This window comes from Anolis carolinensis, chromosome 6 (assembly GCF_035594765.1).
Source record: "Anolis carolinensis isolate JA03-04 chromosome 6, rAnoCar3.1.pri, whole genome shotgun sequence".
NCBI lineage: Eukaryota > Metazoa > Chordata > Lepidosauria > Squamata > Dactyloidae > Anolis > Anolis carolinensis.
Window position 1 is genome coordinate 20,610,251 of NC_085846.1, and position 26,462 is coordinate 20,636,712.

A 26,462-nucleotide genomic window follows, 5' to 3' on the forward strand; every position below is an offset into this window, starting at 1 on the left:
GGGATTTTATTCAGCTGTCTGAAAGGGGCCTTCGTCACTTCTGCAGTAGGGCAATGAATAGGAACAATGCAGCATCAAAATGGTTGTAAGGCAGCAGGAACAAAGAATAGCACTTCATTAGAGAATATTTCTCACATACAGCATATTATAATCAAACCTGGGGAACTTTACAGTTTTAGCAGCAACATTTTATTTTAATTGCCATGTCAGCATCTCATGGAATTCTGTGGTTTGTACTTTGGTAAAGGACTTGAGTACTCTGACTCAAAAGAGACCCTCCCTAAAAGCAAAATTCCAGGAACTGGGCATTCAAAGTGGGATCATCTATATATATAAAAGGGTAAATTGACTTTTTACCTAGATAAAAACAATGAAACTACACGAACCAAACACATGAAACTTGGCAACACAACCCAAAATCTTTGCCCCAAGTTTTGCACAACAAAACGACACATCAATAACTTAAACTTGCCCCCCAAAATCCCAAAACCGAGAAAAAAGGATGTGCGCCTGCGCCAACCTGTACTCCGTGCGAGGCCCTCGAACGCTCCACCCCCCCTCCACAACTGCCGCTCACACACAAGCCATTACCCACTGCACCAGCCATCTGGCCCACCATCCCCACAACACAGCACCAGGAAACAGAGAGGGCAGAAACAGCGGCAACATCCTGTATAGGGCTTAACGTTTCCTCGCACATTTCTTCAGACTTTCAAGGAAAGACCACCATGAAAGACTGCCCAGGAAAATAACAAGGGCAGCAAAACCGCCAGTCTCACCTCACAGGACTCCACAGCAGACCTCGCAGTACATCCTCAGACGACACTAACACGGTAAGGTGGCCTCCAAATTGCGGCTGCAAACATCCTCAGGGAGCGGGGGGGGGGGGGGGGAAGGGAAGGGAGGTGCCAGGATAGCAAGGGGCACATCCTAAACTTGGACAGGAGGGAAGGGAGCGAAGAGGCCAAACTGCTGTATGACATAAAAGAAAATGGCGGAAGGCGCAAAATGGCGCCAACAACCACAGCGCCAGAGTCAAGTGACCTCCAAAAAGCGCTTTGGAGGATCCTTGGGGGACGGGCAGGTGGGTGGGAAGAGCCCAGGAGTGCAGGGGAGGCTGACAAACTCTCGCACATCTTAAACTTGGACGGGAGGGAAGGGAGCAAAGGGTTCTGAGGTGAGGAGGGGAAACTGAAAGGTCTCTTTCGAGGGCAGAAAATAATAGGGGTGTTCTTGAACAGAGTGAAAATGGGGGCCAATGGACAGGGAAGGGGAAATGAGGGGAGTTTGGGTAAGGAGACAATAATAATAATAATAATATGGGGCCAATGGAGAGGAGAAGGGGAATTGGGGAGGTCTTCGGAGTGAGAAGACAATAATAACAACAACAACAACAACAACAACAATAATAATCTGGAGCCAATACAGAGGGGAATGAGGGATCTTTGGGGACAACAGAAAAGAATAATAACAAGAACAATAATACTGCTACTAATAATAATATGGAACCAATGCAGAAGGGAATGGGGGGGGGTCCTTGGGGTCACCACAAAATACTAATGCTAACAACAACAACAACAACAACAACAACAACAACAACAAAACACTAATAACGGAGGGTCCTCACAGCAAAGGGTAATAGGGCTATTCTCAAACCAAGCACATAATATATTGGGGTGGAAATGCCTAAACTCCCTTCAGCAGTTTAATAAAATGCCCATTGAACTGGATAATACACCAGTCTGGACTCAGATAATCCAGCTCAAACCAGATAGTGTGATTTACCTACCATGAGATTCTCGGTTCCCTTCCACACAACTGAATGCCATCACCCACTCTAACAACAGGGGAATTCCAGACATGAAACAATCAGGGCCAGCTAACACCTTCCCAACAAAACATTCCCCTGGGGAGGAAGCACTCAGGGTTTGACACTGAAAGCCCATTACATCCAAAACATTCTGCAAAACTGTGGCCTTCACACTTACCTCCAACAGACAAAACAACTAACAGCCAGAAATATTGCATAATCACATACTTTACTAACTCACATAGACTAACTACCGCCAATTCTGCAACACTTTATTTTCAACACCACCGCAATTTGCCACAGCATCGCACAGCTAGTAGTGTTATAATTATGTGAAGTTGAAATGGTCCCTGGCAGTGGCTGAAGCACATTCACCCTTTACTAGCTCTGTGTACCCATAAAAGATGACACTGATACAACATTTATGGTTCATTAAAGGGAATTCTTCCACATGAGCTACCTAGCCATCCAGCAGTAGCCATCATACTCACAAACTTACTACAGTTTCAGAAGAAAAATGGCTGTTTATTGCTTCTGGCTGAAGAATTGCATTTGGATACTTCTTCCTGCTAATCTACACTGATAAGGTGGTGTGCAGTTGGATAGCCCCACAATGACTAATGCTGGATTAGGTCTGCACACTCTTCCTACAACTTTTACTCATATTCTACTATACCTTCATATGAAGAGGCTTCTGCACTTTCTAATATAATAATATATAATAATTATAATAAATAATAATATAATAATCAATAGTCCAAGCAAGGTTATGATATATAAGGTAGGAGCAGAGCCAGCCCTAGGTATTTTTCAAGTGTAGGCGAACAGAATTTTGGCGCCCCCCCCCCAAAAAATTCTGAAAATAAAAGTGTTGGATAAGCAAAAATGTTGGATAATAAGGAGGGATTAAGGAAAAGCCTATTAAACATCAAATTACATTAAGGTTTTACAAATTAAGCACCAAGAAATCAACAGAAAAAGCAGTCTCGACTGCGCCCCCGTATGGTTTGCGCCCCAAGCGACCGCTTAATTCACCTCATTGTTGGACCGGCTCTGGGTAGGAGAGAGGAGCCAATAGTCAAATTAACAGAAAACCACCTGATTTCTATCTCTGGAACTCACTGGACAGGGCATAACTTTTTTGTGAATATTTTTTGTATATCCAGGCAGGTTTGGATATGAGGGATGGGAATATGATTGCAAAAAGAGTGAGGTACTTAAAACAAACACTGTCAGTAATGAAAGGAAATTATTTGCTGAGGTATTCAAGGGAGAGGATAGCATTGGGGGCCCTGCCCAGCAGCACCAAACCATTTTTGTTGTGGTTGGGCAGTGGGGAGGCCCCGCTGCTGAAGCTGCTGCTCAGGGAGTTCCTATTAGGCTGCAAAAAGGGGCCAATTCTACATCTCAGATGCTGGATTGGATCTGCTTTATTTGCCAGTGTAGGATCACTACATATCTTTCCTTATTATAATGGACATTTTTTGTATTTTGTGGAGTTAGTGGGATCTAAGGCTGACAGACACGTGGCCTTTTTTCCTCCCATTTGTTAAGTGATTTCAGCTCGGCAAGAACCTCAGGTTCTGGACCCTAGCGTGCCAAGCTCCAAAGGACTGCATAAGACAAAGATGGGTTGAAGGCAAAGAACAGATATATTTTTTCACCTGGGCCAAAGCAGATGTCAGCAGAGTCTATGTTCCAAAACCTGACATAACTCAATGCAAACATACAGATATTTTATTTATAGCTTTTTGACAGCAATTTGAAACAAAAGGACTTTGCTACCCTGTTTACTGTTTGGTCCAGATCATTGATGAGGACAGTGGTCTTTGCTAGTAAAACAATAGTTAGCAATAGGTGTTAGCCAGTCTGAATGGGTTCCCATGAAAAGGACAGAAGTGGTACATTGGGCAACATCTGTGAACTTTGGTTTGGCTACATTGTTAGGTGTCTGAAGGCACTGTTCGGGGATTATTCCTACTGCCTGAAAGGATAATGGGGTTTTCCTATGTTCCCCCAGTGAGTGTATGCTTGTGAAACTTGTATGTCCAGTCTAAAGGTCATCTGTGGAGATTAGCCCAAATTAGGTCTCAGGATGAAAGGTCACCTTGGACTTGGCTGTCAAGACTTTTCTATGTCTTGTGAGTTTTGAGGTCCTCTTTTGGGTCCCAGGGTTTTGATAACAAATTCATTGTGTCTCTTTGGTCTCTGGGTTATATGTAGAGAAGAACTTGCCCCTGAACATGAAATGATTAGATATGACTCACTAGAAAAGATAATAACTTTTGGTAATTCAGAAGACAGTATGAAAAGATGATACTGCATTATAAATAGATTTAATCAAGGAAGAAGCAGCCCTAAATCTGTAGGACTTCATCAGGTCTGTTATTGAATGGGTGACTTTAATTTATAGGCACATTACAGATAAAAGGATAAACTTTATTAAAAAGCAAAAAGTTTAGAATTCAGATTTTCATTGTTGCATCACCTATTCAGTAAATTAGACTTACGAGGACAAGATTTCCATGATGCACAACAACACTAATGAATCTTTTTCCCTAATGAGTAATTGTTACTGCATGCATTTTCAAATAGCAGCCACACATGGTGTAGGAGTCACAAAATATGAAATTCCTGCTGAAGATGTTGAAGAAGCCAGTGGAAGAGAAGTGAAACAACTGTACAAACCAAAAGGTATGCTACTGACTTCATGTGTGATGTTTTCTGTTTCTCTGTGTTACTCATCCATTATTCCATGTATTTTCTTTCTATCCCCCCCCCCCCCCTTGTAATTTTTGTAGGAAGGCATCAGATGGATAAAGGGATTCAGCTTTGAGCTGAGAAGACTTTAGGTGAAACCCATTGCCCCTTTGCCAATCTTTTAAATGGGAATACCAGTACAAATATGGTTAAAGTTAGGAAACTAAGATGAGAAACGCTCTGAATACCAGAGCATTTATTGGTGGTAACATTACACAGTTGGTGTCCTTTCAACTATCATTGTTGAATCTTAAGGAATCTCAAGAATTTAGTTTGTTGAAAGACAGAGAGCTGCGTTTTAACTGAACTGCTTGATACAATTCAGAACATGAAAATGAAAAATAAAAAGTGCTTAAGCTAGCTCAGGCCCTTCCACGCAGCTGAATAAAATCCCACATTATCTGCTTTGAACTGGAATATATGGCAGTATGGACTCAGATATCCCAGTTCAAAGCAGATATTATGGAATTTTCTGCCTTGATATTCTGGGATATAGGGCTGTGTGGAAGAAGGGCCCTCAGTCATTGTTTGACCTTGCTGAATAGAGAGGAAGGAAACATTTCCTCAAGTTCTGAAATTTTTTTGTGTGAGTTTGGGTCTCTCTCTGTATCAATACACATTGTTTCGTGTTAACTTAAAACACAGATAAAACAGTATTTTTAACAAACTCTTTAGAGAAATGTAAAACACTTCACTATATTTCCCAAAACATTGGGTTTAGATAATATACCTTATTATCTAATGAGAGAAAGAAGGAAATAAAAAGATTGTTGTTGGTATGTGTAGTTTAGCATTTACAGGTTTCTGTATTTTCAGATCATTTTGTTTTCTTTATTTCTCATCCAACCCAATCTTAAGATTTGTTTGATTTCACCATGTTTTTAAAAGGGGGGGGGGGGAATCCATAAAAATGTTGCATATTTTCTGGAATATTTCTCCTTCTGTTTGCATTATTTGTTTAATTTTTAAAAACATACTTGTCAATCCTCATTGAAACACTTGCCCATTTTATTTTCTGCACTTTCTTTTTCTAAATCATGACTTCTGTCCCATTTCCACATCTTTTGAAGTGGGGGAAATCCTCACCACTTATGTTGCATTTTCCTGTACAGTTCCCTTCTTTACATATGTGTTTGAATTCTACTTCATGCTTGCCAAATTGTCAGCATAGAAAAAGATGTAAGGACTCTTAATGAATTATTTTAAGAAAGCCAGGAATTGAAATGAGTCTTGGATGTAAATGTTTAAGTTTAGGCATCAGCACAAAATTTGCCTCATGTTAAAAAGAACACCCAACTGCATTTAGAGCAGCTTGAGAGATGATGGAAAAATGTTAAATTGCCTCTATTGTACCCATAGGGGTGCACAAAAGGCTTTGTAATAGAAAATGGAGAATGCTCTGAGCTCCCACAAGAGGCCTACATGGTGTATGGGTCTCTGAAATCAGCTTATTTTTCCTCTACAGGCTGTTTCTGTAGAGTCAACATGGCTTGAGACATGGCACTAAGACTCAAGGAAACCAGGGTTTGAATCACCACAAAATCATAGAGAATTAGTGTATATTTAACTTAACCATGTTTCTGAAATTTCCTTCTCCTCTCTTCCGTCCCTGTGTTTAAACAGGCAACCATCATGCCTCTTAAGGATCAACCAATAATAAATGAGTCTTCTGTTTTAAAATTTCTTCTCCTGGAATTCTCAGATGTTCGGGAGCACCAGATTCTACATTTCATTGTGTTCCTTATCTTCTACTTGTTAGCAGCTGCAGGAAATCTCCTCATCATTGCTGCAGTAGCATATGACCACCATCTACATACCCCCATGTACTTCTTTCTGATAAATTTAGCCATACAGGATGTAGGTCAAGTTTCAGTCATTATTCCCAAATCTATGACCAATTCCCTCATGAATATAAAATCCATTTCCTATTCTGGGTGTGTTTCTCAAGTTCTTTTCTATATTTTCTTTGTAACATCTGATTTCTTCCTTCTGACAGTCATGGCATATGATCGGTATGTTGCAATTTGCAATCCATTACGATATGAGATGGTGATGAACAGACATGCTTGTTTTCGAATGGTGATTGCTGTGTGGATCTGCAGTGTATGTTATGCAATTTTACACACTAGTGGCACTTTTGGACTCCAGTTTTGCTCTAATGTTGTCAAACAGTTTTTCTGTGAAATCCCACAGCTACTTAAGCTGACCTGCTCAGATTTATATTCTTTTGAAATTGGAGTTATATATTCTGCCATTATCATTGTGTCAGGCTGCACTGTTTTCATTTTTGTGTCTTATGTGTATATCTTCACTGTAGTGCTGAGAATCCCCTCTGCCCAGGGAAGGCAAAGGGTTTTCTCAACTTGTCTTCCTCACATCGTTGTTTTCTCCATATTTGCCATCACTGGAATTTTTTCTTACCTCAGGGCCACTTTTGATTCCCAGTCATCTTTTGATTTGGCCTTGACTATGATCTATTCTATGGTCCCACCCTTAATGAATCCAATGATCTATGCAATAAGGAACAAGAATATTAGAAATGCCCTCTTTAAGTTATTGTTCTTGAGATATTGTTCAGTACAGATGAGTGAATAATTTTGTCTTTATTGATGATTGTGTAATAAGGATGGGACTCTTCCAAGAATGTATCCTTTCCTTTGGTAAATGTGGCTTAAACTGCATTATAATTACATTGCTTATGATTCTTGTGATATTATTTGCATTTAATTACATTTATATTTGCATTACTTAGATTTCATCATGACACAGAAGCATAATGAGACTTTTCATTCTCAACATCTAAGGCTAAGATTGTTGAACAATTACTGTTGGTTTTAAGGAAGCACAATCTCTGTCAGGACCCAGGCTGCAGAGCACCAATAACCATGCGCAGAGACCAGATTCTATCTAATATCTTTATTAAAGAAATATATAAAGTCAATAAAAACAAGTGAAGAATATAGTTCAGAAGCAGACCTTTCAGGAAAGGCCAAATATAGTCCAGGAAAATATTGTCCAATATAAGATATTAGAGTTCAAAGTTATAATCCATTAACCGAAACACACACTTTGCCAAGCAATAGTGTGGAGAGATGACAAGGTCTTATAGTCCATTGAAGCTTGACAACAAGGCTGGAACATAAGCTTGATTCTTGGCTGGATCAAAGACTTGAAACGTGGCAACTTGAAGCATGAAACAAGGTCCGTGGCAAAACGTGAGACAAGGCAAGACTTGAAACTAGATCCAGGAAGCAGGGAACAAGGAATACAAAGTCCACACACGATCTCTCTCTCAAGCTGATCAATTGACTCCGCAAGGTTCCCCTTGCGGCAAAACCCCTATATAGGGTCTTGTTTTCCCGCCAACAGAACACTTTCCCTGGAGAACAAGAAGCAAAACCCAACTCTGTCCAGATGCATGACTCCTTAGAATTTCCCAAGGGAAGCAGACCTAATCAGCTAGTTGTTTGGCAGCGATTCTGAGACTCCGGCGATTAGCCTCCCTGACTCCTCTATCTCTATTATAATTGTCCTTTCGGGAAAACGGGGGAGAATTCTGCCCAAGGCTTGTTTGGTTAACTTCCTGAGGGCAAACATCCTCCAGGTGGAGAGGCTCCGATTCAAGCTGAACCGGTGGAAATCCCATGTTTTCCTCCTCGTCTGCCACAATAGCACTAGGAACGGGACTACAAGGCCCATGAGACATCACAATCTCTTTCCTTCAACTAGCCACAACACCTAGTGTGGAAATCCTGTGACACTTCAATTGTTGCCAGACAACAACTCTTCCCATCCCCCATTTTTGTCTATACTTCTTAGGACTGTTAGAACATGCAGTCCAACAGTATCTGGCAAAACCCATCTTTCCCACTTCTTTTCTTTGGGGTTTAAAGGGAAGAAGCAGTTAAAGCTTACCAACAAAGAAACCAACAAAATCAACTATAGTTTCGTAGAAGAAGAAAATCTTTGTTTTAGGAAGAAAGAGTGTTGGTTTTAATAATGACAAAGCATATTTTGGTTGAATTATTTACCTTTAGCAATACATTGTGTTATCAGTGAAACAATTGTGACTCCCATGTCAGTTTGGTGGTGAAACCCGTTCAAGTTTAAAAGCTAACTGATATCAACCTATTTGGGGATAGAGTTCATCCCACCAGCCACCATTGCAATAAATAGCTCTTCATACCAGTTTCCAGTGTCTTCCTTGCCAGTGGACAGTCTTATAATGTGCTTCAGTTCGAATGCACCTTTAGGACTCTTCTATACTGCCCCAAAGCCAGGGAAGAACTGGATAAAAAAAATCCAGTTCCTTCCGGGTTTCTGTCCCTACCCCCAAACCAAACCCTAAGCTTTTCCTCTGGGAGTGGCAAGATGCCATCTCGGATCAACCAAAGTTTGACCTGGTATGGCATCCAGTCCCCCGCCAACTCCTAAATCTTTTTCCTCCTAAACTTACCTAAAGGACCTGCCAGAAGTGCAGGCCTCTGTGGAGAGTACACCTGACTTGTGAAAATGACTTGTCAGGAGGTTGGGGAGGGGAGGACCTCTCCAAGTGACGACTCCTATAAAACTGAAACACTGCTTTGTACCAAATTAATGAAACTCCTGGTAAGATCTGGTTCTAAAGGTAAGATCCGGGTCTTACCAGGTGTGGGTCCTGTGTGGATTGGGCCCGGGGACTACGTCATGTGATCCCTGGGACTAATCCATACAGCCATCTTGGTTTTCGGGCCCCAGGAGCCCATAAAACTGAGAGGTACTCCCTCCCTTCCCCAAACCCCAAAATAACCCCTGAAAATAATCTTACCTGGCTGCCATTATGTTCCTCCTTAGGTCCTCCTGGCATGAGGACATGATGCACCAGGAGACTCGGGGGGGGGGGCCCTCCTTGTCCCCTGTCCTGTTTCCTAGCACATTAATTAATTTGGTTTTACAGGAGGTGTCATTTGGACACCTCTGGTAAAACCAAGATGGTCTTGCATTTATGGCCTGTCTGGATGGGTCCATAGTCTCAGAATAGGAACATTTAGTCATGCATAATATAGAAATAATACAGATAATACAACTCATTGTTCTTCATTTCATTTCCATTTTCTTATTAGCTGATCTCTGCTATTCAGTTCAGGTCTCACCAAAATAATATAACATTTGGGGAAAAAGATACAACCCAATAATCCAGCACCTGAAACTAAAATGGAGAAGATCTCCACAGCAACCATATATTTGCCTTTGGTGCTCAGGTAGGTTGGAACAAATGACACCCAAACACTGCAGAACATTAGCATGCTGAAACTGATAAATTTGGTTTCATTGAAGCTATCTGGTAACTTTCTGGCTGTGAAGGCCACAATGAAGCTTAGAATGGACAAGAATCCCATATAACCCATTACAATATAAAACATGTTGACTGACCCTTCATTGCATTTTACTATGATCTCTTCTGAAAATGACTCCACATCAACATCTGGAAATGGGGGAGCGATTCCTAACCACACTACACAAATGATTCCTTGAACAAGGGAGCAGAAAAAGACAATGACACCAGTCAATCTTTTCCCTACCCATTTTCTTATGTTGGATCCGGGTTTAGTGGCCATAAAAGCTAAAACCACTGTGGTAGTTTTGGCCAACACAGAAGATACAGCCATTGAGAAGACAGTGCCAAACGCAGATTGTTGGAGAATACAGGTCACATTTTTAGGTTTCCCAAGAAATAACAAAGAACAAAGAAAGCAAAACAGGATTGAGATTAGAAGAATAAAGGTGATGTCACGATTATTAGCTTTGACTATTGGGGTATCTCCATGCTTAATAAAAACCGCTAAAACCAACACTGTGATCAAGGAAAAAGAAATAGCAAATGAGGCTAAGCTGATCCCTAATGGTTCTTCATAAGAAAGAAAGTTAACAATTTTGGGAATACATTCATCATGATTCTTGCTTGAATACCGATCTTCTGGGCATCTGAAACAATCTTCCATGTCTGAGAGAAAAGTAAAGAGTAGTGTTTAATATGTGGACTGAGTATAATTTTCATGCCTACTTTGTTACTTGCAGTTATGCTTAACCTGCTTGTTCCATGTATGAAACTGAATATAGCCAATAGCTTTGAAATATTAACTATTGTTTATAATGCTGCTGGTTCCTATTATCAATATATAAAAGTACTATTTGGCATCTATATTTTCATTAATTCTTTGTTTTTCTTAAAACCTTTTTTTTGTTTTTCAAAAATTTGTGAAACATTCTTAGTTCAAGAATAGTGACCATGTTTTAAAGGAAGGGTGGCCAGTCATGGCCTTCCAGTTGTTTTTAGACTTTTAATAGCATTGATCCTTTTCCTGAGGAGGAACAAAATTCTATCACAATTAAATTATAGTACCATGGTAAGTTTGGTAGACTGATAGTGCCATAATTCTTAATCATATACTATTCTGGCTAGGATTAATATAACCTGAATACAAACAACATCTGGAAGCTCACAGTTTCCCATGCTAGAAAAAATACCCAGAATTCTCTATTAATTGATGCTTATTTTATGTCTAGCAGAGCTTTTCACTTATTAGTAGTGGCAGAGCTGCAAACTAATATAAGCAAGCAGAATCTGATGAAAACAATGACTGCTAAATCTGTGTTGTTTTGACAATGTCATTGAATTCTGGTATCTATGAAGACTAATCATTTAGCGTATAGCAAGAGTAGACAAAAACATGATTCTGGACATGGGCACTCTAAACAATTGCACCCGTTTTAATACTAAGTTCCCAAAACTATGTTCATTTAAAGGCTAGTTACCATGTACATGATGTATGCATGCTCTGCTTGACTTTTTAATGACTTAATGACCACCTGTAGAATGCATGAAACTGACACCTATTATCTTTGAGCGGATTTCTGATTCTCATGTAAATGTGGAATACAATTATTCTAAGAACTGCAACAATGACACAGATGGCCTTAAGTCCATACATGTATACTAAGCTATGCCCAGGGGCGGTTCAAGCTATAATTGCGCACTTGCAGAAGGCGCTGTCCTCTGGAGGGCGCAGTTGAGGCACCTCCAAGTGCGCAATTAGTCCACCTGACTGCAAGCCTCCCACCTTTGCACTTTTCCCCTCGTTCCCAGCTTTGGAGGGGGTGGGGGAGAGCCAAGGAGCACTCATCCGCGAACTGTGAGGCCGTGCCTCAGGAATGGGTGCTCCTTCGCACTTTTTCTCTTTTCCTGGCTTCAGACGGGTGGAGGGAAGCTCCCACCACCTCTCTGAAGCTGGGAGGAGGGGAGAGCCAAGGAGCACTCATCCCCGAGCTGTGAGGCTGTGCCTCGGGAATAGGTGCTCCTTCGCACTTTTTCTCCCTTCCTGGCTTCGGAGGGGCGGAGGGAGGCTGTGAAAAGTGTACAGCAATGAGCCTCAAAAAGGGTAGGGCCCTACCCTACCTTTTATTTTTCAGTGATTGGTTTGGGTTGGGGGCCACCAAAAATACTGCTTGCTAGGGCCGGCCCTGGCTATGCCACATGAATCTAGCAAATAATATACTACAACACCTACTCATTTGATCTGAAATCATTCCTTCTGGACACAGAATGCAATCATAGCAACAAAACCTCTCCCCTTCTTTCATTTTCTTCTGATAGCCAGGGCAGCAGGGGTTACTACATAATGAGATGGGTGGTACCTTTTAGCAAACACAAGTAGAGTGTGAAATAGAAGTAATGAGAGAAAGAAAAAATATAATTTGATCAGCAAGTAAGAAGTAAACTGTTGACAGAAAATATTGAGGAATTTTGCCTACATTAGATAGGCCTATTAAGAGGAAACTTTATGCATATAAAACATACATGACAATATGTATACACTTTTAGTGTCTAAGTTTTGCAAAAATTATAAAAAATGGATTCAGTCTCAAATGTAATGTACCCAACAGCACAGGCATAGCACATTACTGAGGCAGGCAGGCAGCATAAATAAGGCCATTTGGGAAGCCATGCCCTTCTGTCAGGCCAAAGCTGGTGAATATTTATTTATTTACAATATTTATATTCCGCCCTTCTCACCCTGAAGGGGACTCAGGGCGGATCACATTACACATATGAGGCAAACATTCAATGCCTTAACATAGAACAAAGACAAGACAAACATAGGCTCAGAGCTGGCCTTGAACTCATGACCTCTTGGTCAGAGTGATTTGTTGCAGCTGGCTGGCTGCTCACCAGGCTGCGCCACAGCCCGGGCCCTTGGACTCACCAGTGTTGCACAATTCCCAACGGATCATATCCATGAGGCATTCAAAACCAAGGAGAAGGTTTTGATGGCCTCATGAATGAAGATAGTCGGGAACCGTATGGGACTGAGTCTAGGGGGGACAGGCAAGAGACCCCGAGGGCCATCCAGGAGGCAGGATCCATAGTTAAGCAGCAGAAATTACTGAATAACCAACTGGGTGCTCCTCCTCCTTCTGTGGGCTGGAAACAGCCTCTTTGCCACCTACCTCTCTGTTTGGCCTTCGGGGTTCTGGGTTCATCTGCGCCTTTTCACACAGGTATGTTTATGTGTATGATTCTAATGCAACATCAAATCTAATGCATACTTCAATTTTGGCAATATAATTTAGCCCAAAAGGGTGAGCATTAGACTCGAGTAAATGTGGTATGCAGTAACTTAAGCATGAAGAAATAAATTTGAAAATTATAAGAAATGAAACAGTGTTGCATTTCCCTATCAAAGTGATGATAAATATTTACTCATATTACATATTTTTAAAAGTCCTCCCTGAGATGATACATTTCTTTCTCTCAGGTTATTTATCTTGCTTCTAAATGAAAATGGAACTCTGAACATTTATATAATTTTTTCATAACTGCAAGAATTAGTTAACATCACTTTAGTAACAAGCATATATTAAATGGAGGAAATACCCCAAGTCCTCCAAAAATGATACCTGATTAAACTCCCCATACCACAAGATTGTATCATCATTAATGACAAACTCTTCTTCCTCCAGGAGAGATTTGTACTTGACCTTTCCAATTTTCACTCTAAGTAATGAGTTATTGGGGAATATCACTATGTTTGTTAGGTCAAATCCTTTTTCATTATTATGATGAAATGACACTGTTTCTCCTGCGGAATTGTTAAATACAACACGTTGAAGAAAGGGGTGTATCTAGTTGAAAAAGAGAGAAATTATGGGAAAGGAAAAAATATATTTATGATGATTTAGAACAGTTTACAAGTTTGGATATTTTGGTATAGATTAGATTGCATCACATTTTTACAGTAAATATTTGGTTACCTGTGAGTCTGTGGAGACATGGGAGCAAAAATCAACATAGGACTTGAGAAAGGCCTCAGCTAACCAAAAGCACACATGGATTTATCTCAGTCCCTGCTCAATTCAAGGAGATTAAGACTCATTGAAATCAGGAGAATGTTCTGTATTAGATGTTATAGTCTAATAATGTTTTCTGCTGCTGCTCAGTCGTTTAGTCGTCTCCGACTCTTTGTGACCTCATGGACCAGTCCATGCTAGAGCTCCCTGTCGGCTGTCGCCGCCCCCAGTTCCTTCAAGGTCAAGCCAGGGTTTTCTATTAGATTGTATTTTTAGAGAAGTGGGGAAAATTTAGTCCATGGGTATAGGCCTAACATAATTTTGTACTCCCTGAAACCTTTGAAATTTTCATGATTTTTTATCAATGACTTTTTAACAAAATGGTTCAGAATTACTAGTATCAGATGATTTGTTTCTATGAGCATCCAAGATCCCCACATTAATTTTTCAAAACTAAACCATGGAAACACACACACAAAAGTAGTCAAAGCAAAACCATAGGTAATATGGCAACATTTTTTTTTATGTGTATGTGTCAGGAACAACTGAAGTTGCTTCTGGAGTGAGAGAATTAGCCGTCTGCAAGGATGTTGCCCAGGGGACGCCCGGATGTTTTGATGTTTTTACCATCCTTGTGGGAGGCTTCTCTCATGTCCCCGCATGGAGCTGGAGCTGATAGAGGGAGCTCATCCGCATATGACAACATGAAGAATATGGAAAGGATTTTAGGGTCATCATTTCTTGGCACTGAAAAGTCAGGAATGCCTCATAGCAGGCTATAATAATAAGATTAGATAGTTTGAGAGATCCAAAATGTCTTCTGTCTATGTTTATCTAAGTGGTCCCTCTTTGTTGTAAACTGATAATCTTAGCAATGTTTCCTTATTCGTTCTCCTTCTCATAACTCTGCATGGTTTTCCCTGTAATGGAACTTGATTAGATTAGAACCTGGACAACTTTCCTTTCTTAGAATAGTGTTCTTATAATAAAACTTTGCTTTGTTAAAAGCAGCATCAGCAACAACACAGTGACAGGAGAGAAGCCTCCCACAAGGATGGTAAAACATAAAAACATCCAAGCGTCCCCTGGGCAACACCCTTGCAGATGGCCAATTCACTCACATCTAAGTGACTTGCCATTTCTCAAGTCACTCCTGACACAAAAAAAGCAACAACAAAAAACAGAAATACACAGTTCCAGGTATGGGTTACATAAATCCATCAAAAATCTTCCTACACAACCACTGATGACAATTTCACTGTATTTCATATAAATGTGTTTCTTTTTACATGACCCTACATGTAGGAATGTGATTCTTCCTACATGATCATTGATGACAACTTTATTGCATGTCATATAAAATCAGTCTAAAAATGGTATGTAAACACAGATTCATGGGATTTCATGTAAATTCTGCTTAACTGATGTGTTTCAGTTATATATATCAATATATCTAGATTTAGATCTAGAAATATAGCCAGGTAGATATGCAGCATTCCTTCCCTTTTTAGCCATCCGGTTTGGAGAGCACGTGGACTTACAATGAAACATGATTATTTTACTGTTATTCTAAATTATTTATATTTAGATTATTGAGTTGTTGGTTGACATAGATTGTAGAGATATTACCTGCCAAGGCTGGAGATACCATGTATTCCATTTTCCATTCTTCATCATTATTCTCTTATTGGATTGGGAGGAGTACATTGCATGAGAAGCATGTGCCACAGCATAGACAGCATTATAGATGCCGTAGCTGTGGCCATTCACAAACATTTCAAACAAAGATCCAGGAAGGTTTTCTAGCTGCTCATCACCTGTACAAATTTTATCAATTTCCCCCATTGTTTGTGAATTATGAAATGAACATTCAAATACTTGTTCACAGAAATCCTTGAGAAAACTATTTGCTTGTGTCCTACAAGGTCTCATCATACGAAGAAATGTTGTGAATTTTAAAAGTGGCCATGTGTGTTCTGAGAAGGAAATAGCACCCTGGAACACTTGCAGATTGGTTGTAATTTGTAGGCTTGTCAATGCAAAATCAATTAGGCCTGTCGTAATCCATACTTTCCTTGGCAATATATTTGTCCTCTTATACAAAGCATCTGTCATGAGAATCACCCATGCAATGATATTTTCTCCATTGGCAATATATGTATTGGCTGTGCTTTTAGTAAAAGATGAATGCATATTATTGGCAATAGTATTGATTTCTTCAAATGTACCCCAAGAAACTTTATTTGTGATTTGTTCTATGAAAGCCAAACAGATGCCATTCTGGGAAAGCAGTAGCTCCAGTGTCTGTAAGAAATGCTTTCCACTGTTGTCATCCAGAACAAAGAGTCCAACCCAAATCCATCCAAAATGTTGAAGTAACCGGACAATACCCAGGTACTGATGCGATTCATTGGGAACCATGCAGTAAAAGGAAGACAGCTGTGTTGTACAATATTCTCCTGGGACAGAAGACCCATAGGAGAGCTAAAACAAAATGTGCATCTATTTTAGAGGTGAGTTAGGAAAAGTACTGCAATGAAATACATTTTTATCATTGCACAGTGAGAGAAAAATCGAAATCTCTATTTGCAAGTTAGGTAAAGGTAAATGTTTCCCCTGATGCTTAGTCCAGTTGTGTCCGACTCGGGATTGGTGCTCATCTCCATTTCTAAGCCGAAGAGCCGGTGTTGTCCATAGACACCTCCAAGGTCATGTGTCTGGCATGACTGCATGGAACGCCATTACCTTCCCACAAGGTACCTATTGATCTACTCACATTTGCATGTTTTCGAACTGCTAGGTTGGCAGAAGCTGGAGCTAACAGCGGGCGCTCACTCCGCTCCCCGGATTTGAACCTGGGACCTTTCGGTCTGCAAGTTCAGCAGCTCAGCGCTTTAACACACTGAGCCACCAGAGGCTCCAAGTTAAGGCTCCAAGTTGCAAGTTAAGACCCACATAATTCAATTTTTTTGGCTGAATAGTATTAATTAATTTGAGTTTATTATTATTAGAATAATATGTTTATGATTTTTTTTTGCTCCAATAATGCCAAGTAATTTTTAAAACTGAAATATCAGGAAAGTGACATGCACACAGTGGAACAATGATTTAAAAACAAGCAATGTTGACTGTACCCCAAAACACAGAAACATACCTGTGGAATCTTGTAGAGACCTATGATTTCTGAGATATCAAAGCCAAAGCTCCCGATGATTGCTCTTAGATTTTTATCTCTCCTGCATCTGTAATTTGGAATAAAGTTGTCCAATTTGAAGAGCAGATCTAGAGTACTGCGATAAGACATCCTTGCATCATAGTAGGTGTCATAGATATGGAACCCCAGGCTGATGTTAGGCAAGATCTTTGGGTCTTCATTGATCTCATTCACAGCAAATATCAATGCTAAAATGTGCTGGTACAACTTTGGCACCACACTGAAAATAGAACAATATGCTCTTTCACAGAAGAATTTTACCACACATTACACTCGTACAGGCTTCATATCAATTATTCACATAGTTTGTACAATAAGATCAAATAGCAATAGGGAGAAACTAGAAAGGTGATCAGAGACTGAATTGTGAAACCAAACTAGAGAGAAAAAAGGGAGCACGAGAATTTGAACTGCATGACTGACAAGGGATGTATTAACTTTGCTTTGTAAATGAAACTGTCTTATATTGTTAGACTGTTTCTCTGAGTATGCAAGCATTTGTCTTCTTTTGCTAGAAGTTGTCCTCCAAGGTATTATCAGTGAGTTTTATTGAGAAATGCAAGAAATCATATCAAGGGCTTTCTATTTGTAAATGGTGTGATGAACAATTCACTGATACTGAGAGTCTGTCATTCACAATCCAGAAATGAAATATACACTAATGTGACAATTTTTCTTCTTCAATGAGGTTGTGTCCTATTTCCAAGAAAAACATAAAAATTATTGTTCCAAAAAGCACTTCTAAATTATTTCATTGATGCCCGGTATTCTTTTGCCATTTGAACCAACTTTCATAAACTTTTTAATTCAAGCCAAAATATTTTCCTGGCAGATATTTTTTATCATGATTTTGAAACTAATAATAATTTACATTTTGTTATCCTGTGATCAATAAGATATATTGAAATATCACCAAGGCCCATTTACACTGCCATATAATGCAATTTCAGAACTGCATTGGATTTCATTATATGGCAGTGTTGACTCATATAATCCAGTGCAATGCATTATTTTCATACAAAATTCAATTTCATATTTGCCTTCCTTTCTTTTCTCAGCAAGATTGGAATCTACCAACTCACGATCATTACAACTCCAACCTTAGAGATGTGAGAAAGAGCATTGTATGGAGAAAACTGGAGAATCAGCGGAATTCAAAGATCTTATGGGTATTTTCACTGAACTGATAAATACCTTTCATTTTCTTCCATTTTTCTCAAAAGGTAGAAAATTACTTTTCCAAACAAACAAACACCAAACAAACTGAAAGTAGAAATAATAGTGTTAAATATTTTTCATCAGCCATAGCAGACGGATCCTGGTTGGATGTTGAGTTCATTTACAATTTTGACTTAGAACTGGATTCTAATACAATCAGTTTTCTACCTCATCAGATTCAGCAGCAGCACTGATACCTTGATCTTTAAACTACACAGCCTATCTTTCAAGCTCTGGATTTTGTATTTTTTATTTGTTATCTGAGACTGGTGATTTTAGGGACATCTTTTCCCTTTTCATTCTACTTTATATCAAGAAGTAGAACTGATTGTAGGGAAATTTGGTTCTGTTCATGACCTTCCACTATTGCAAAGGAGGTAAGTTGTTATACAATGTACTCAAGGGAAACTTGATAACCCAAAGTGCTAGTGACTTAGGAAAATGCAAACACACACCACATGTACATTCTTACATAACTTACAGTTGAAGATCAGATGGATCCTCAGAAGGATGAGAGTTGAAGGAATTAATAGCCGGAGAAACATATATGATCTCAGAACCCATCCCACCAATTAGGAGAGTACCTGGCTGATACCACTCATGAGGAATACGGACAGGATTATCTCCAGGGCATTTCATTCTATTTGCAAAGCATGCTAGACAATACAACTGGAACAGCAACAATATAAATGACCTCATTGTCTTGACAATCTTTCTTTCCAAACAAAAGGTTTGCTGGTCTCACCTACAGAGACAGCATGTTAAGTAAAACAGACTAGTATGGCTAGTACTTTATTCTGCCAATAACTTTCTGAAAGAGAAAAGTATTTATCTTCTTTTTATTATCTACCAAAATGCAGATGCCAGCTGCAATTGCTGCTAGACCAATTTCAAAAGAGGAATATAATATGAAATGTGGACTTTCTCTGAAATCAAAAGCAGAGCTCTGTCTAGGTTTCCTAGTGCCACTATTCATTGGAACAGGGGTGGCTTAATAAACACCTTTGAGCTTGCTTATTGACTTTGTTGCTGCATGTCCATTAGAGATTTGGCAAGAAAGGCCAATGACAGTTATTAGGAAAATTACAAGGGAGTTGCAAATGTGGAGGGCATGAGTGAATTATTTATTTAATTACTTTTTGAGTTGATCAGTATTATTTACATTGTTATTTTATGCTCACTCGTGTGTGCGCGGTGGGAGGTGTACAAATCATCATCCATAATGTAGTGCTACGATTGGAACATCAGATAGGATCTAGGTTTAAAATTACCACATGGTTTAATCAGTTAGCTTGTCAAAACAATCATCATGCTTGACATAATAATTATTAACTTTTCTTAACTTGCTAACTGATTTGGTAAAAAATAGAATGAGACAATGGTTAGCCAAAGAACCAAGGAGACTGTGAGGGAACTGGATTGTGATTTCTTCCTTTCTTCTTTCTTTCAAATCACACTGAGGCAGTTCCAGGCAAAGCAGCCCCTGTACTGTCCATTGCCTTGAGGTGGAGGGATATAATTCATTCACTAATGGAAAGTCAAGGAAGGGGATAGCAGTTAGGAAAATTGAAAAGAATAATAATAATAATTGTTACTATTTATTTGTTATCCGCCTCTCATCAAGAGTATAACATAGTTAAAATACATAGATAAAACATAAGACAATTACAAACATTCAAAACATTATCAGAGGGAAAAACGCTTTCAACAAAAGTCTCTCTCCTTGTCCCATATCAAGAATCAGTCAAGCAAGAGTCACATCTACTCAACATTAAAATGAAAAATGTGATTCTCAGGAAGCATTTACATCAAAATCTAATGCAAAAATATTTTTTAAAATGGGTTTAATGTTGATACACAGATCAAGATGACTAGTATATACACATAAAATTGAATACATGGTTCATTTCTACAGTGGGAAAGTGTCTCTGTAGTAGAATTACATTTCAGGTAATTATTCTGAACAGTTGAAAATACAGTATCCAAATATTATGCAAGGAGAATGCTACTTGTGCAAAGATCATTTCTACATTCTATGTATCCATAATTACTCAAAATCAAACATGCAGTCTCTAATATATTTGAAGAATACTCACATATTATGATTACATTTTGAGGATTGAACTGAGGATGAGAAACATAATTTTTTTAAAGCCCCACAAAGATCAGGCATGGGCAGAGGTATTCTGTAAGATGCTGTCTATTCACTCATGTTAGGAGCTGTTTTATTTGCTTTGGCATTTTCTTCATAGCCTCCTGGATGTCTTTGTTCCTGAGGCTATAAATGATGGGATTCAGAACTGGAGGCAAAACTGTATACAAAACTGCCGAGATAAGATCCACTGTAGGAGAAGAAAGTGATTTCGGTCTCATATAAGAGAATACAGCAGTGACCATAAATAAAGTAAAGACCAGCAAGTGGGGAGTACAGGTTGAGAAAGCTTTGTACCTGCCTTGAGCTGTTGGAATCCTTAGCACAGCAGATAAAATGTAACCATAAGAAACAAAGATAGATCCACCAATAGATGAGTCCAGAATCATGCCAAGGGCAAAAATCAGAATTTGGTGAGTTCTGGTATCAGTGCAAGAGATCTTTTGTAATTGAGGAATGTCACAGAAGTATTGTTGAATAAAATTGGACCCACAGAAATTTAACAGAAAAGTCATACTGGTATGCAATGCTGCATGAACCAAGTTGAATATCCAAGAAGCTGCTGTCATTTGGATGCATACAGCTCTATTCATGATTATGTTATATTGCAGAGGTTTGCAAATTGCTACATAGCGGTCATAAGCCATGATTGTTAGCAAAGTAGACTCAGAACCTGTAAAGGTAATAACTAGGAAAACCTGAGCTACACATCCAGCAAAAGAAATCAGTCTGTTGTTTGCCACAGAAGTAGCTATAGATTTTGGAACTGTGGTTGAGATAAAGCAAATGTCTGACAGTGACAAGTTGGCCAAGAAAAAATACATGGGAGTCTGAAGATTGTTGTTGAGAACCACAGCTAAAAGGATGATCAAATTGCCCACGACGGCTATTATATATACAAAAAGAAACATCACATAATGCAAAATCTGCATTCCGTAGTCATCAGAAAATTCCATGAGAAGGAATTCCGTCACAGACGTTCTATTAAGCTTCATATTTTGTAGAATCCTTTAACTGAAATATGAATAATAGGCAATTAGTTATGTAAACATCACCAAGAAAATACAATTGCCTTGTAATATTGGAAATTTCACCTACTACTGAATTAAATATCAGTATTGTCCTGGGCAAGGCCCCATGTAAGTCGCCCCGAGTCCCCGTTGGGGAGATGGTGGTGGGGTATCAATAAAGTTTTATTATTATTATTATTATACTTCTTGGCAGGAGGTTGGACTGGATGGCCCATGAGGTCTCTCCCAACTCTATGATTCTATGAAATATCAATATGCCACCACTGTTGCTGATTATAAATATAAAACTTTGAGCAAAATTACCTTGTATTTACTTTCTTTTCCCCCCTTCTGTCTCAAACTCAAGTTCCCCAAAGTGAATGCTAAGCAAATCCCTTGAATCATTCATGATTTGTAGATCTATATATATAAAAGAGTGATGGCATCACGGCGATTCACAAAACAACAAAAGTACAGGCCCCCCAACCTCAAAATTTGACAACACAACCCATCATCCACGCCTCAAGGTTGATACAACAAAAAGAAAAGAAAAATAAAGTCCTAATTAGAGGGAGAGCAATAATTTTTTTATCCAATTGCTGCCAGTTTAGAGGGCTAATCTCTGCCCACTTGGTTGCCTAGCAACCAAGGGACAGCCAGGTTTCAGTTAGGGGACAGGCAGATTTAGGCCTCACTTAGACTTCTTCCACAGATTATCTAATTTGCACTGGATTATATGGCAGTGTAGACTCAAGGCCCTTCAACACAGCTATATAACCCATTTATAATCTTATATTATCTGCTTTGCACTGGATTATCTTGACTCCACACTACCATATAATCCACTTCAGTGTGCATTTTATACAGCTGTGAAGAAGGAGCCTCATATAATCCAGTTCTGAGCAGATAATATAAGATTAGAAATATACAGTAGAGTCTCACTTATCCAACGTAAACAGGCCGCCAGAATAAGTGAATATGTTGGATAATAAGAAGGGATTCAGGAAAAGCCAATTAAACATCAAATTAGGTAATCGTTATACAAATTAAGCACCAAAACATCATATTATACAACAAATTTGACAGAAAAAGTAGTTCCATGCGCAGTAATGCTATGTAGTATTTACAGTAGAGTCTCACTTATCCAACACTCGCTTATCCAACATTCTGGATTACCCAAAGCAATTTTGTAGTCAATGCTTTCAATATATCGTGATATTTTGGTGCTAAATTCATAAATACAGTAATTACTATATAGCATTACTGTGTACTGAACTACTTTTTCTGACAATTTTGTTGTCTAACATGATGTTTTGGTGCTTAATTTGTAAAATCATAACTTAATTTGATGTTTAATAGGGTTATCCTTAATTTCTCATTATCCAACATATTCGCTTATCCAACGTTCTGCCGGCCCGTTTATGTTGGATAAGTGAGACTCTACTGTACTGTATTTACAAATTTACCACTAAAATATCACAATGAATTTAAAACACTGACTACAAAAACATTGATTATGAAAAGGCAGACTGCGTTGGATAATCCAGAACATTGTATAAGCGAATGTTGGATAAGTGAGATTCTTCTTTAATATGAAATAATTACTGGGATAGAATAATGCAGAACAATATAATCTCTAAAACCAGGACAGTAAATAAACAGGGGAATTCCACACAGGAAACAATCAGGGCCAGCTAACACCTCCCAACAAAGTATTCCCATAATCAAAGTCTGGCAAATCCTCTGTTTTCTCAGGGCCACAGACAGTAGAAGCACATAAAATATCGCAAACACCACCACTCTGAAACACAAGGGAATTCCAGACAGGAAACAATCAGGGCCAGCTAACACCTCCCAATAAAAAATTCACTCAGGGAGGAAACAGCCAGGCTTTAAAGCTGCAAGGCCATTACATCCTAATCATTTTTCCTAATTGCAGCATTCATACTTGCCTCCAACAAACAAAAAAAACCAATCAGAAATATTGTATATTCACAACCTTTAGGAAATAATATCCCCTGATGGCGCAGCGTGTTAAAGCGCTGAGCTGCTGAACTTCTGGACCGAAAGGCCACAGGTTTGAATTGGGGGAGCGGAGAGAGCCCCCACTGTTAGCCCCAGCTTCTGCCAACCCAGAAGTTCGAAAACATGCAGATGTGAGTGCTTCAATAGGTACTGCTCCAGCGGGAAGGTAACGCTGCTCCATGTAGTCATCCCACATGACCTTGGAGGAGTCTACGGACAACGCCGGCTCTTCGGCTTAGAAATGGAGATGAGCACCAACCTCCAGAGTAAGACACAACTGGACTTAATGTCTGGGGAAAACCTTTACCCTTGACCTTAACTACCACCAATTCCTCAATACTTTATTTCCCATACCACCATACTTCGCCACAGCACCGCGTGGCCGGGCACAGCTAGTATTTTTATATTCCTTACTTACACAAATGAATTTCCCAACCTACCTTAATTATGGAATATGCTGATGCAGTTTCTAAATGCAATTGTAGGCAGACTGTTAGGAAGATGTTTGTTGCAAAACCATTAGAGATATTAGTTACAGATATATTCCTAATGTCAGAATTAACCCCTCTCACATGTGTAATGGAAAGAGCACATATACATACCACTTCCCAGATCTTGTACTAATGCGATATTGATGTAAAAATTCCGGCTCTGTCATACAGGATGCCAAGCAAGATGTGACGTAAAGGAAGTTTTGTTGATGGGGCCTTTAATGGTAAATTAAATAAGCCTAGAGAAAGGTGACAATTTTTAAGTAACTGAAAGTAGTTTTAAAGATGGATTGCTAGTTTTGATATACACATGTACACAATGTTTCACCTGGTAAACAAGTTGAATAGTCTGAAGTATCCAAAAAATGCAAGGGAAAATATCAGTGTACATTACAGTTAACAAACACTTCTCATTCTAAATTTAGCTTACTAATTACAACAAAATACCCTGTGTGTATGTGGGGAGGTGTGGTGAAATAATATAATAATTATTCAAGAGAATCTTACCTTTTGTACCATAAGAAAAATGACTAGATAACCAGAGAGATCCCTGATAGGTTGATCTACAAACAGAATTCAGATCATAGAATCATAGAACTATAGAGTTGGAAGAGACCTAATGGGCCATCCAGTCCAACCCCCTGCCAAGAAGCAGGAACATTGCATTCAAAGCACCCCCGAAAGATGGCCATCCAGCATCTGCTTAAAAGCCTCCAAAGAAGGAGCCTCCACCACACTCTGGGGCAGAGAGTTCCACTGCTGAACAGCTCTCACAATGAGGAAGTTCTTCCTGATGTTTCGGGTCAAATCTCCTTTCCTGTATTCTGAAGCCATTGTCCCACATCCTAGTCTCCAGGACAGGAGAAAACAAGCCTGCTCCCTCACATACTTCCCCTCCCTATGACTTCCCCTCACAGATCACCTTTCTTTAGTTAAACTGACAACACATATTTGGAGTTATGGCACATTTTTTTCCCCTGACAAGAATTTCATATCACTGTACAGGGATCACACTATCCTTCATATATGCACTAGGAATATGGATAGATAGGGTAAGTCACAAATTATACAGTTAGTGTTCTTTGGTTATACCTCAAGATTATCATGTATCACTCAGTTTCTGAAACATTACAACAAGAAAGAAAAATGTTATTTTACTTTAACAATTCTAATTTTTGTACTGATTTGTACTTGAATGAGAGACCAACAAATCTGAGATACTGTAGGATATAGACCAGCAGGCCACCTCTGATTGTTCCTTTCCTAATAAAACTATAAAATTCATGGGGTTTCCATAAGCCAGCAGGTAACTTGAAAGCATGCACACACACATATGTATGCACACACACACTCAACCTGTCAGTCTTTATAGAATGTAAATGTTGAGCAAACTGGTTACTTCTTTACTGAGAATAATATAAAAGAATTCTACTTACATCTGTGTTCTCCTGGACTATTACGTTGACAATAGGCTTCTGTATGGGCTTCTCTGAAGAGATAATAGAGGAAGAATTCACATCCTCTGTTGTCTGTGGTGATAACCCTTCAGTGGAAAATAAAAACTCTCTCTCTCTGCCAAAATACAAGTCTGGTCATTCCATTGATCCTATTCTTCCATTTACTATTTCATTGTTTGTTCAGAGTAGAAATCCTGAGCAAATGGGTTCCATCTTTTTTCCAGGAGATTTTCTAAGAAAGTGATCCTTGTGCTTCTTGGAAGACAGGAATATTGAGTGTCAATGAAGACAGATTATGTGCATTTTGAAGAGTCATAAGTGAAAGTGCTTATATTATTTCCATTTTCTCTGGTGTTTCAGGGAATCAGTCCTTGGAGAATATCACAGATCCTATGAGGAAAAGCCCAATTTAAAAAATAAAGATGTCACACAGCACCCAAATTTTCCTTCTTTATTTTTCTCAACACATAAATATTCAACCTTAATTCCCAGATGGTTACAGTGATCAGTTGATATGAGCAACTGATTACCGAGATAATTTGCTTCATTCACCTTCCTTACTCCATAATATGTCAGACTGCTGCCCAAATTAAGTTCTAAAACAGTTTTCTTAATTGACACCAAATAATGTGAATTATTTGGCTTTGAGACGAGCAGTTATTTGGAAATATTGACATCATTTTAAGTGAGATCTTTTTTAGCGGCTGTATATCATAAATTATATTTCATTAGGGTTAGTGAGGCAAATGATGGTGATTGTAAAATTCTTGTAGCTTTGAAGATTGGACAGAATGCTTAGGAGATTTCAGTATGTCCCTTGTTCACCTTTAACTGCGTGAAAATTCAGGTAATTCTACATTGTGACTGGCAGTTAGGGTTCAAAAACTGTATTATGCCTTTATTCTATGTTTGCTTATTATTATTATTATTATTATTATTATTATTATTATTATTATTATTATTAATATTATTAACAACAACAACAACAAAATCTTTAT

General features: G+C 38.9%; 3 protein-coding genes across 3 annotated transcripts; 1 reads left to right on the top strand and 2 right to left on the bottom strand.

The window, feature by feature from the left end:
• Positions 1-6,080: 6,080 nt before the first annotated feature.
• On the top strand, positions 6,081-7,165 carry LOC100559607 (olfactory receptor 14C36-like). Its single transcript, XM_003224563.3, has one exon. It carries the CDS (start codon positions 6,203-6,205, stop codon positions 7,163-7,165), a length of 963 nt encoding a protein of 320 aa, XP_003224611.1. The 5' UTR covers positions 6,081-6,202.
• A 1,970-nt stretch (positions 7,166-9,135) lies between these two features.
• On the bottom strand, positions 9,136-16,337 carry LOC100559410 (vomeronasal type-2 receptor 26). Its single transcript, XM_003224562.2, has 4 exons — positions 15,527-16,337; positions 13,508-13,732; positions 12,118-12,244; positions 9,136-10,553 (listed from the first exon to the last, which is right to left on the bottom strand). Exons 1-4 carry the CDS (start codon positions 16,316-16,318, stop codon positions 9,652-9,654), a joined length of 2,046 nt encoding a protein of 681 aa, XP_003224610.2. The 5' UTR covers positions 16,319-16,337; the 3' UTR covers positions 9,136-9,651.
• A 3,094-nt stretch (positions 16,338-19,431) lies between these two features.
• On the bottom strand, positions 19,432-24,651 carry LOC100559209 (olfactory receptor 14A16). The gene has a single exon (XM_062957233.1). The coding sequence runs from the start codon at positions 21,474-21,476 to the stop codon at positions 20,538-20,540; it is 939 nt and encodes a 312-aa protein (XP_062813303.1). The 5' UTR covers positions 21,477-24,651; the 3' UTR covers positions 19,432-20,537.
• Positions 24,652-26,462: the final 1,811 nt, after the last annotated feature.

Coding starts and splice junctions, on each gene's coding strand:
- LOC100559607 (XM_003224563.3), top strand. CDS start 6,203: ATGCCTCTTAAGGATCAACCAATAATAAATGAGTCTTCTGTTTTAAAA.
- LOC100559410 (XM_003224562.2), bottom strand. CDS start 16,318: ATGGTTCCCAATGAATCGCATCAGTACCTGGGTATTGTCCGGTTACTT. Junction 13,733..15,526: donor GGTATCTCCAGCCTTGGCAG/GTAATATCTCTA, acceptor TTTTTCAACTAG/ATACACCCCTTTCTTCAACG. Junction 10,554..12,117: donor AATGATTTCAGATCAAATGA/GTAGGTGTTGTA, acceptor CTTTTCTCTCAG/ACATGGAAGATTGTTTCAGA.
- LOC100559209 (XM_062957233.1), bottom strand. CDS start 21,476: ATGAAGCTTAATAGAACGTCTGTGACGGAATTCCTTCTCATGGAATTT.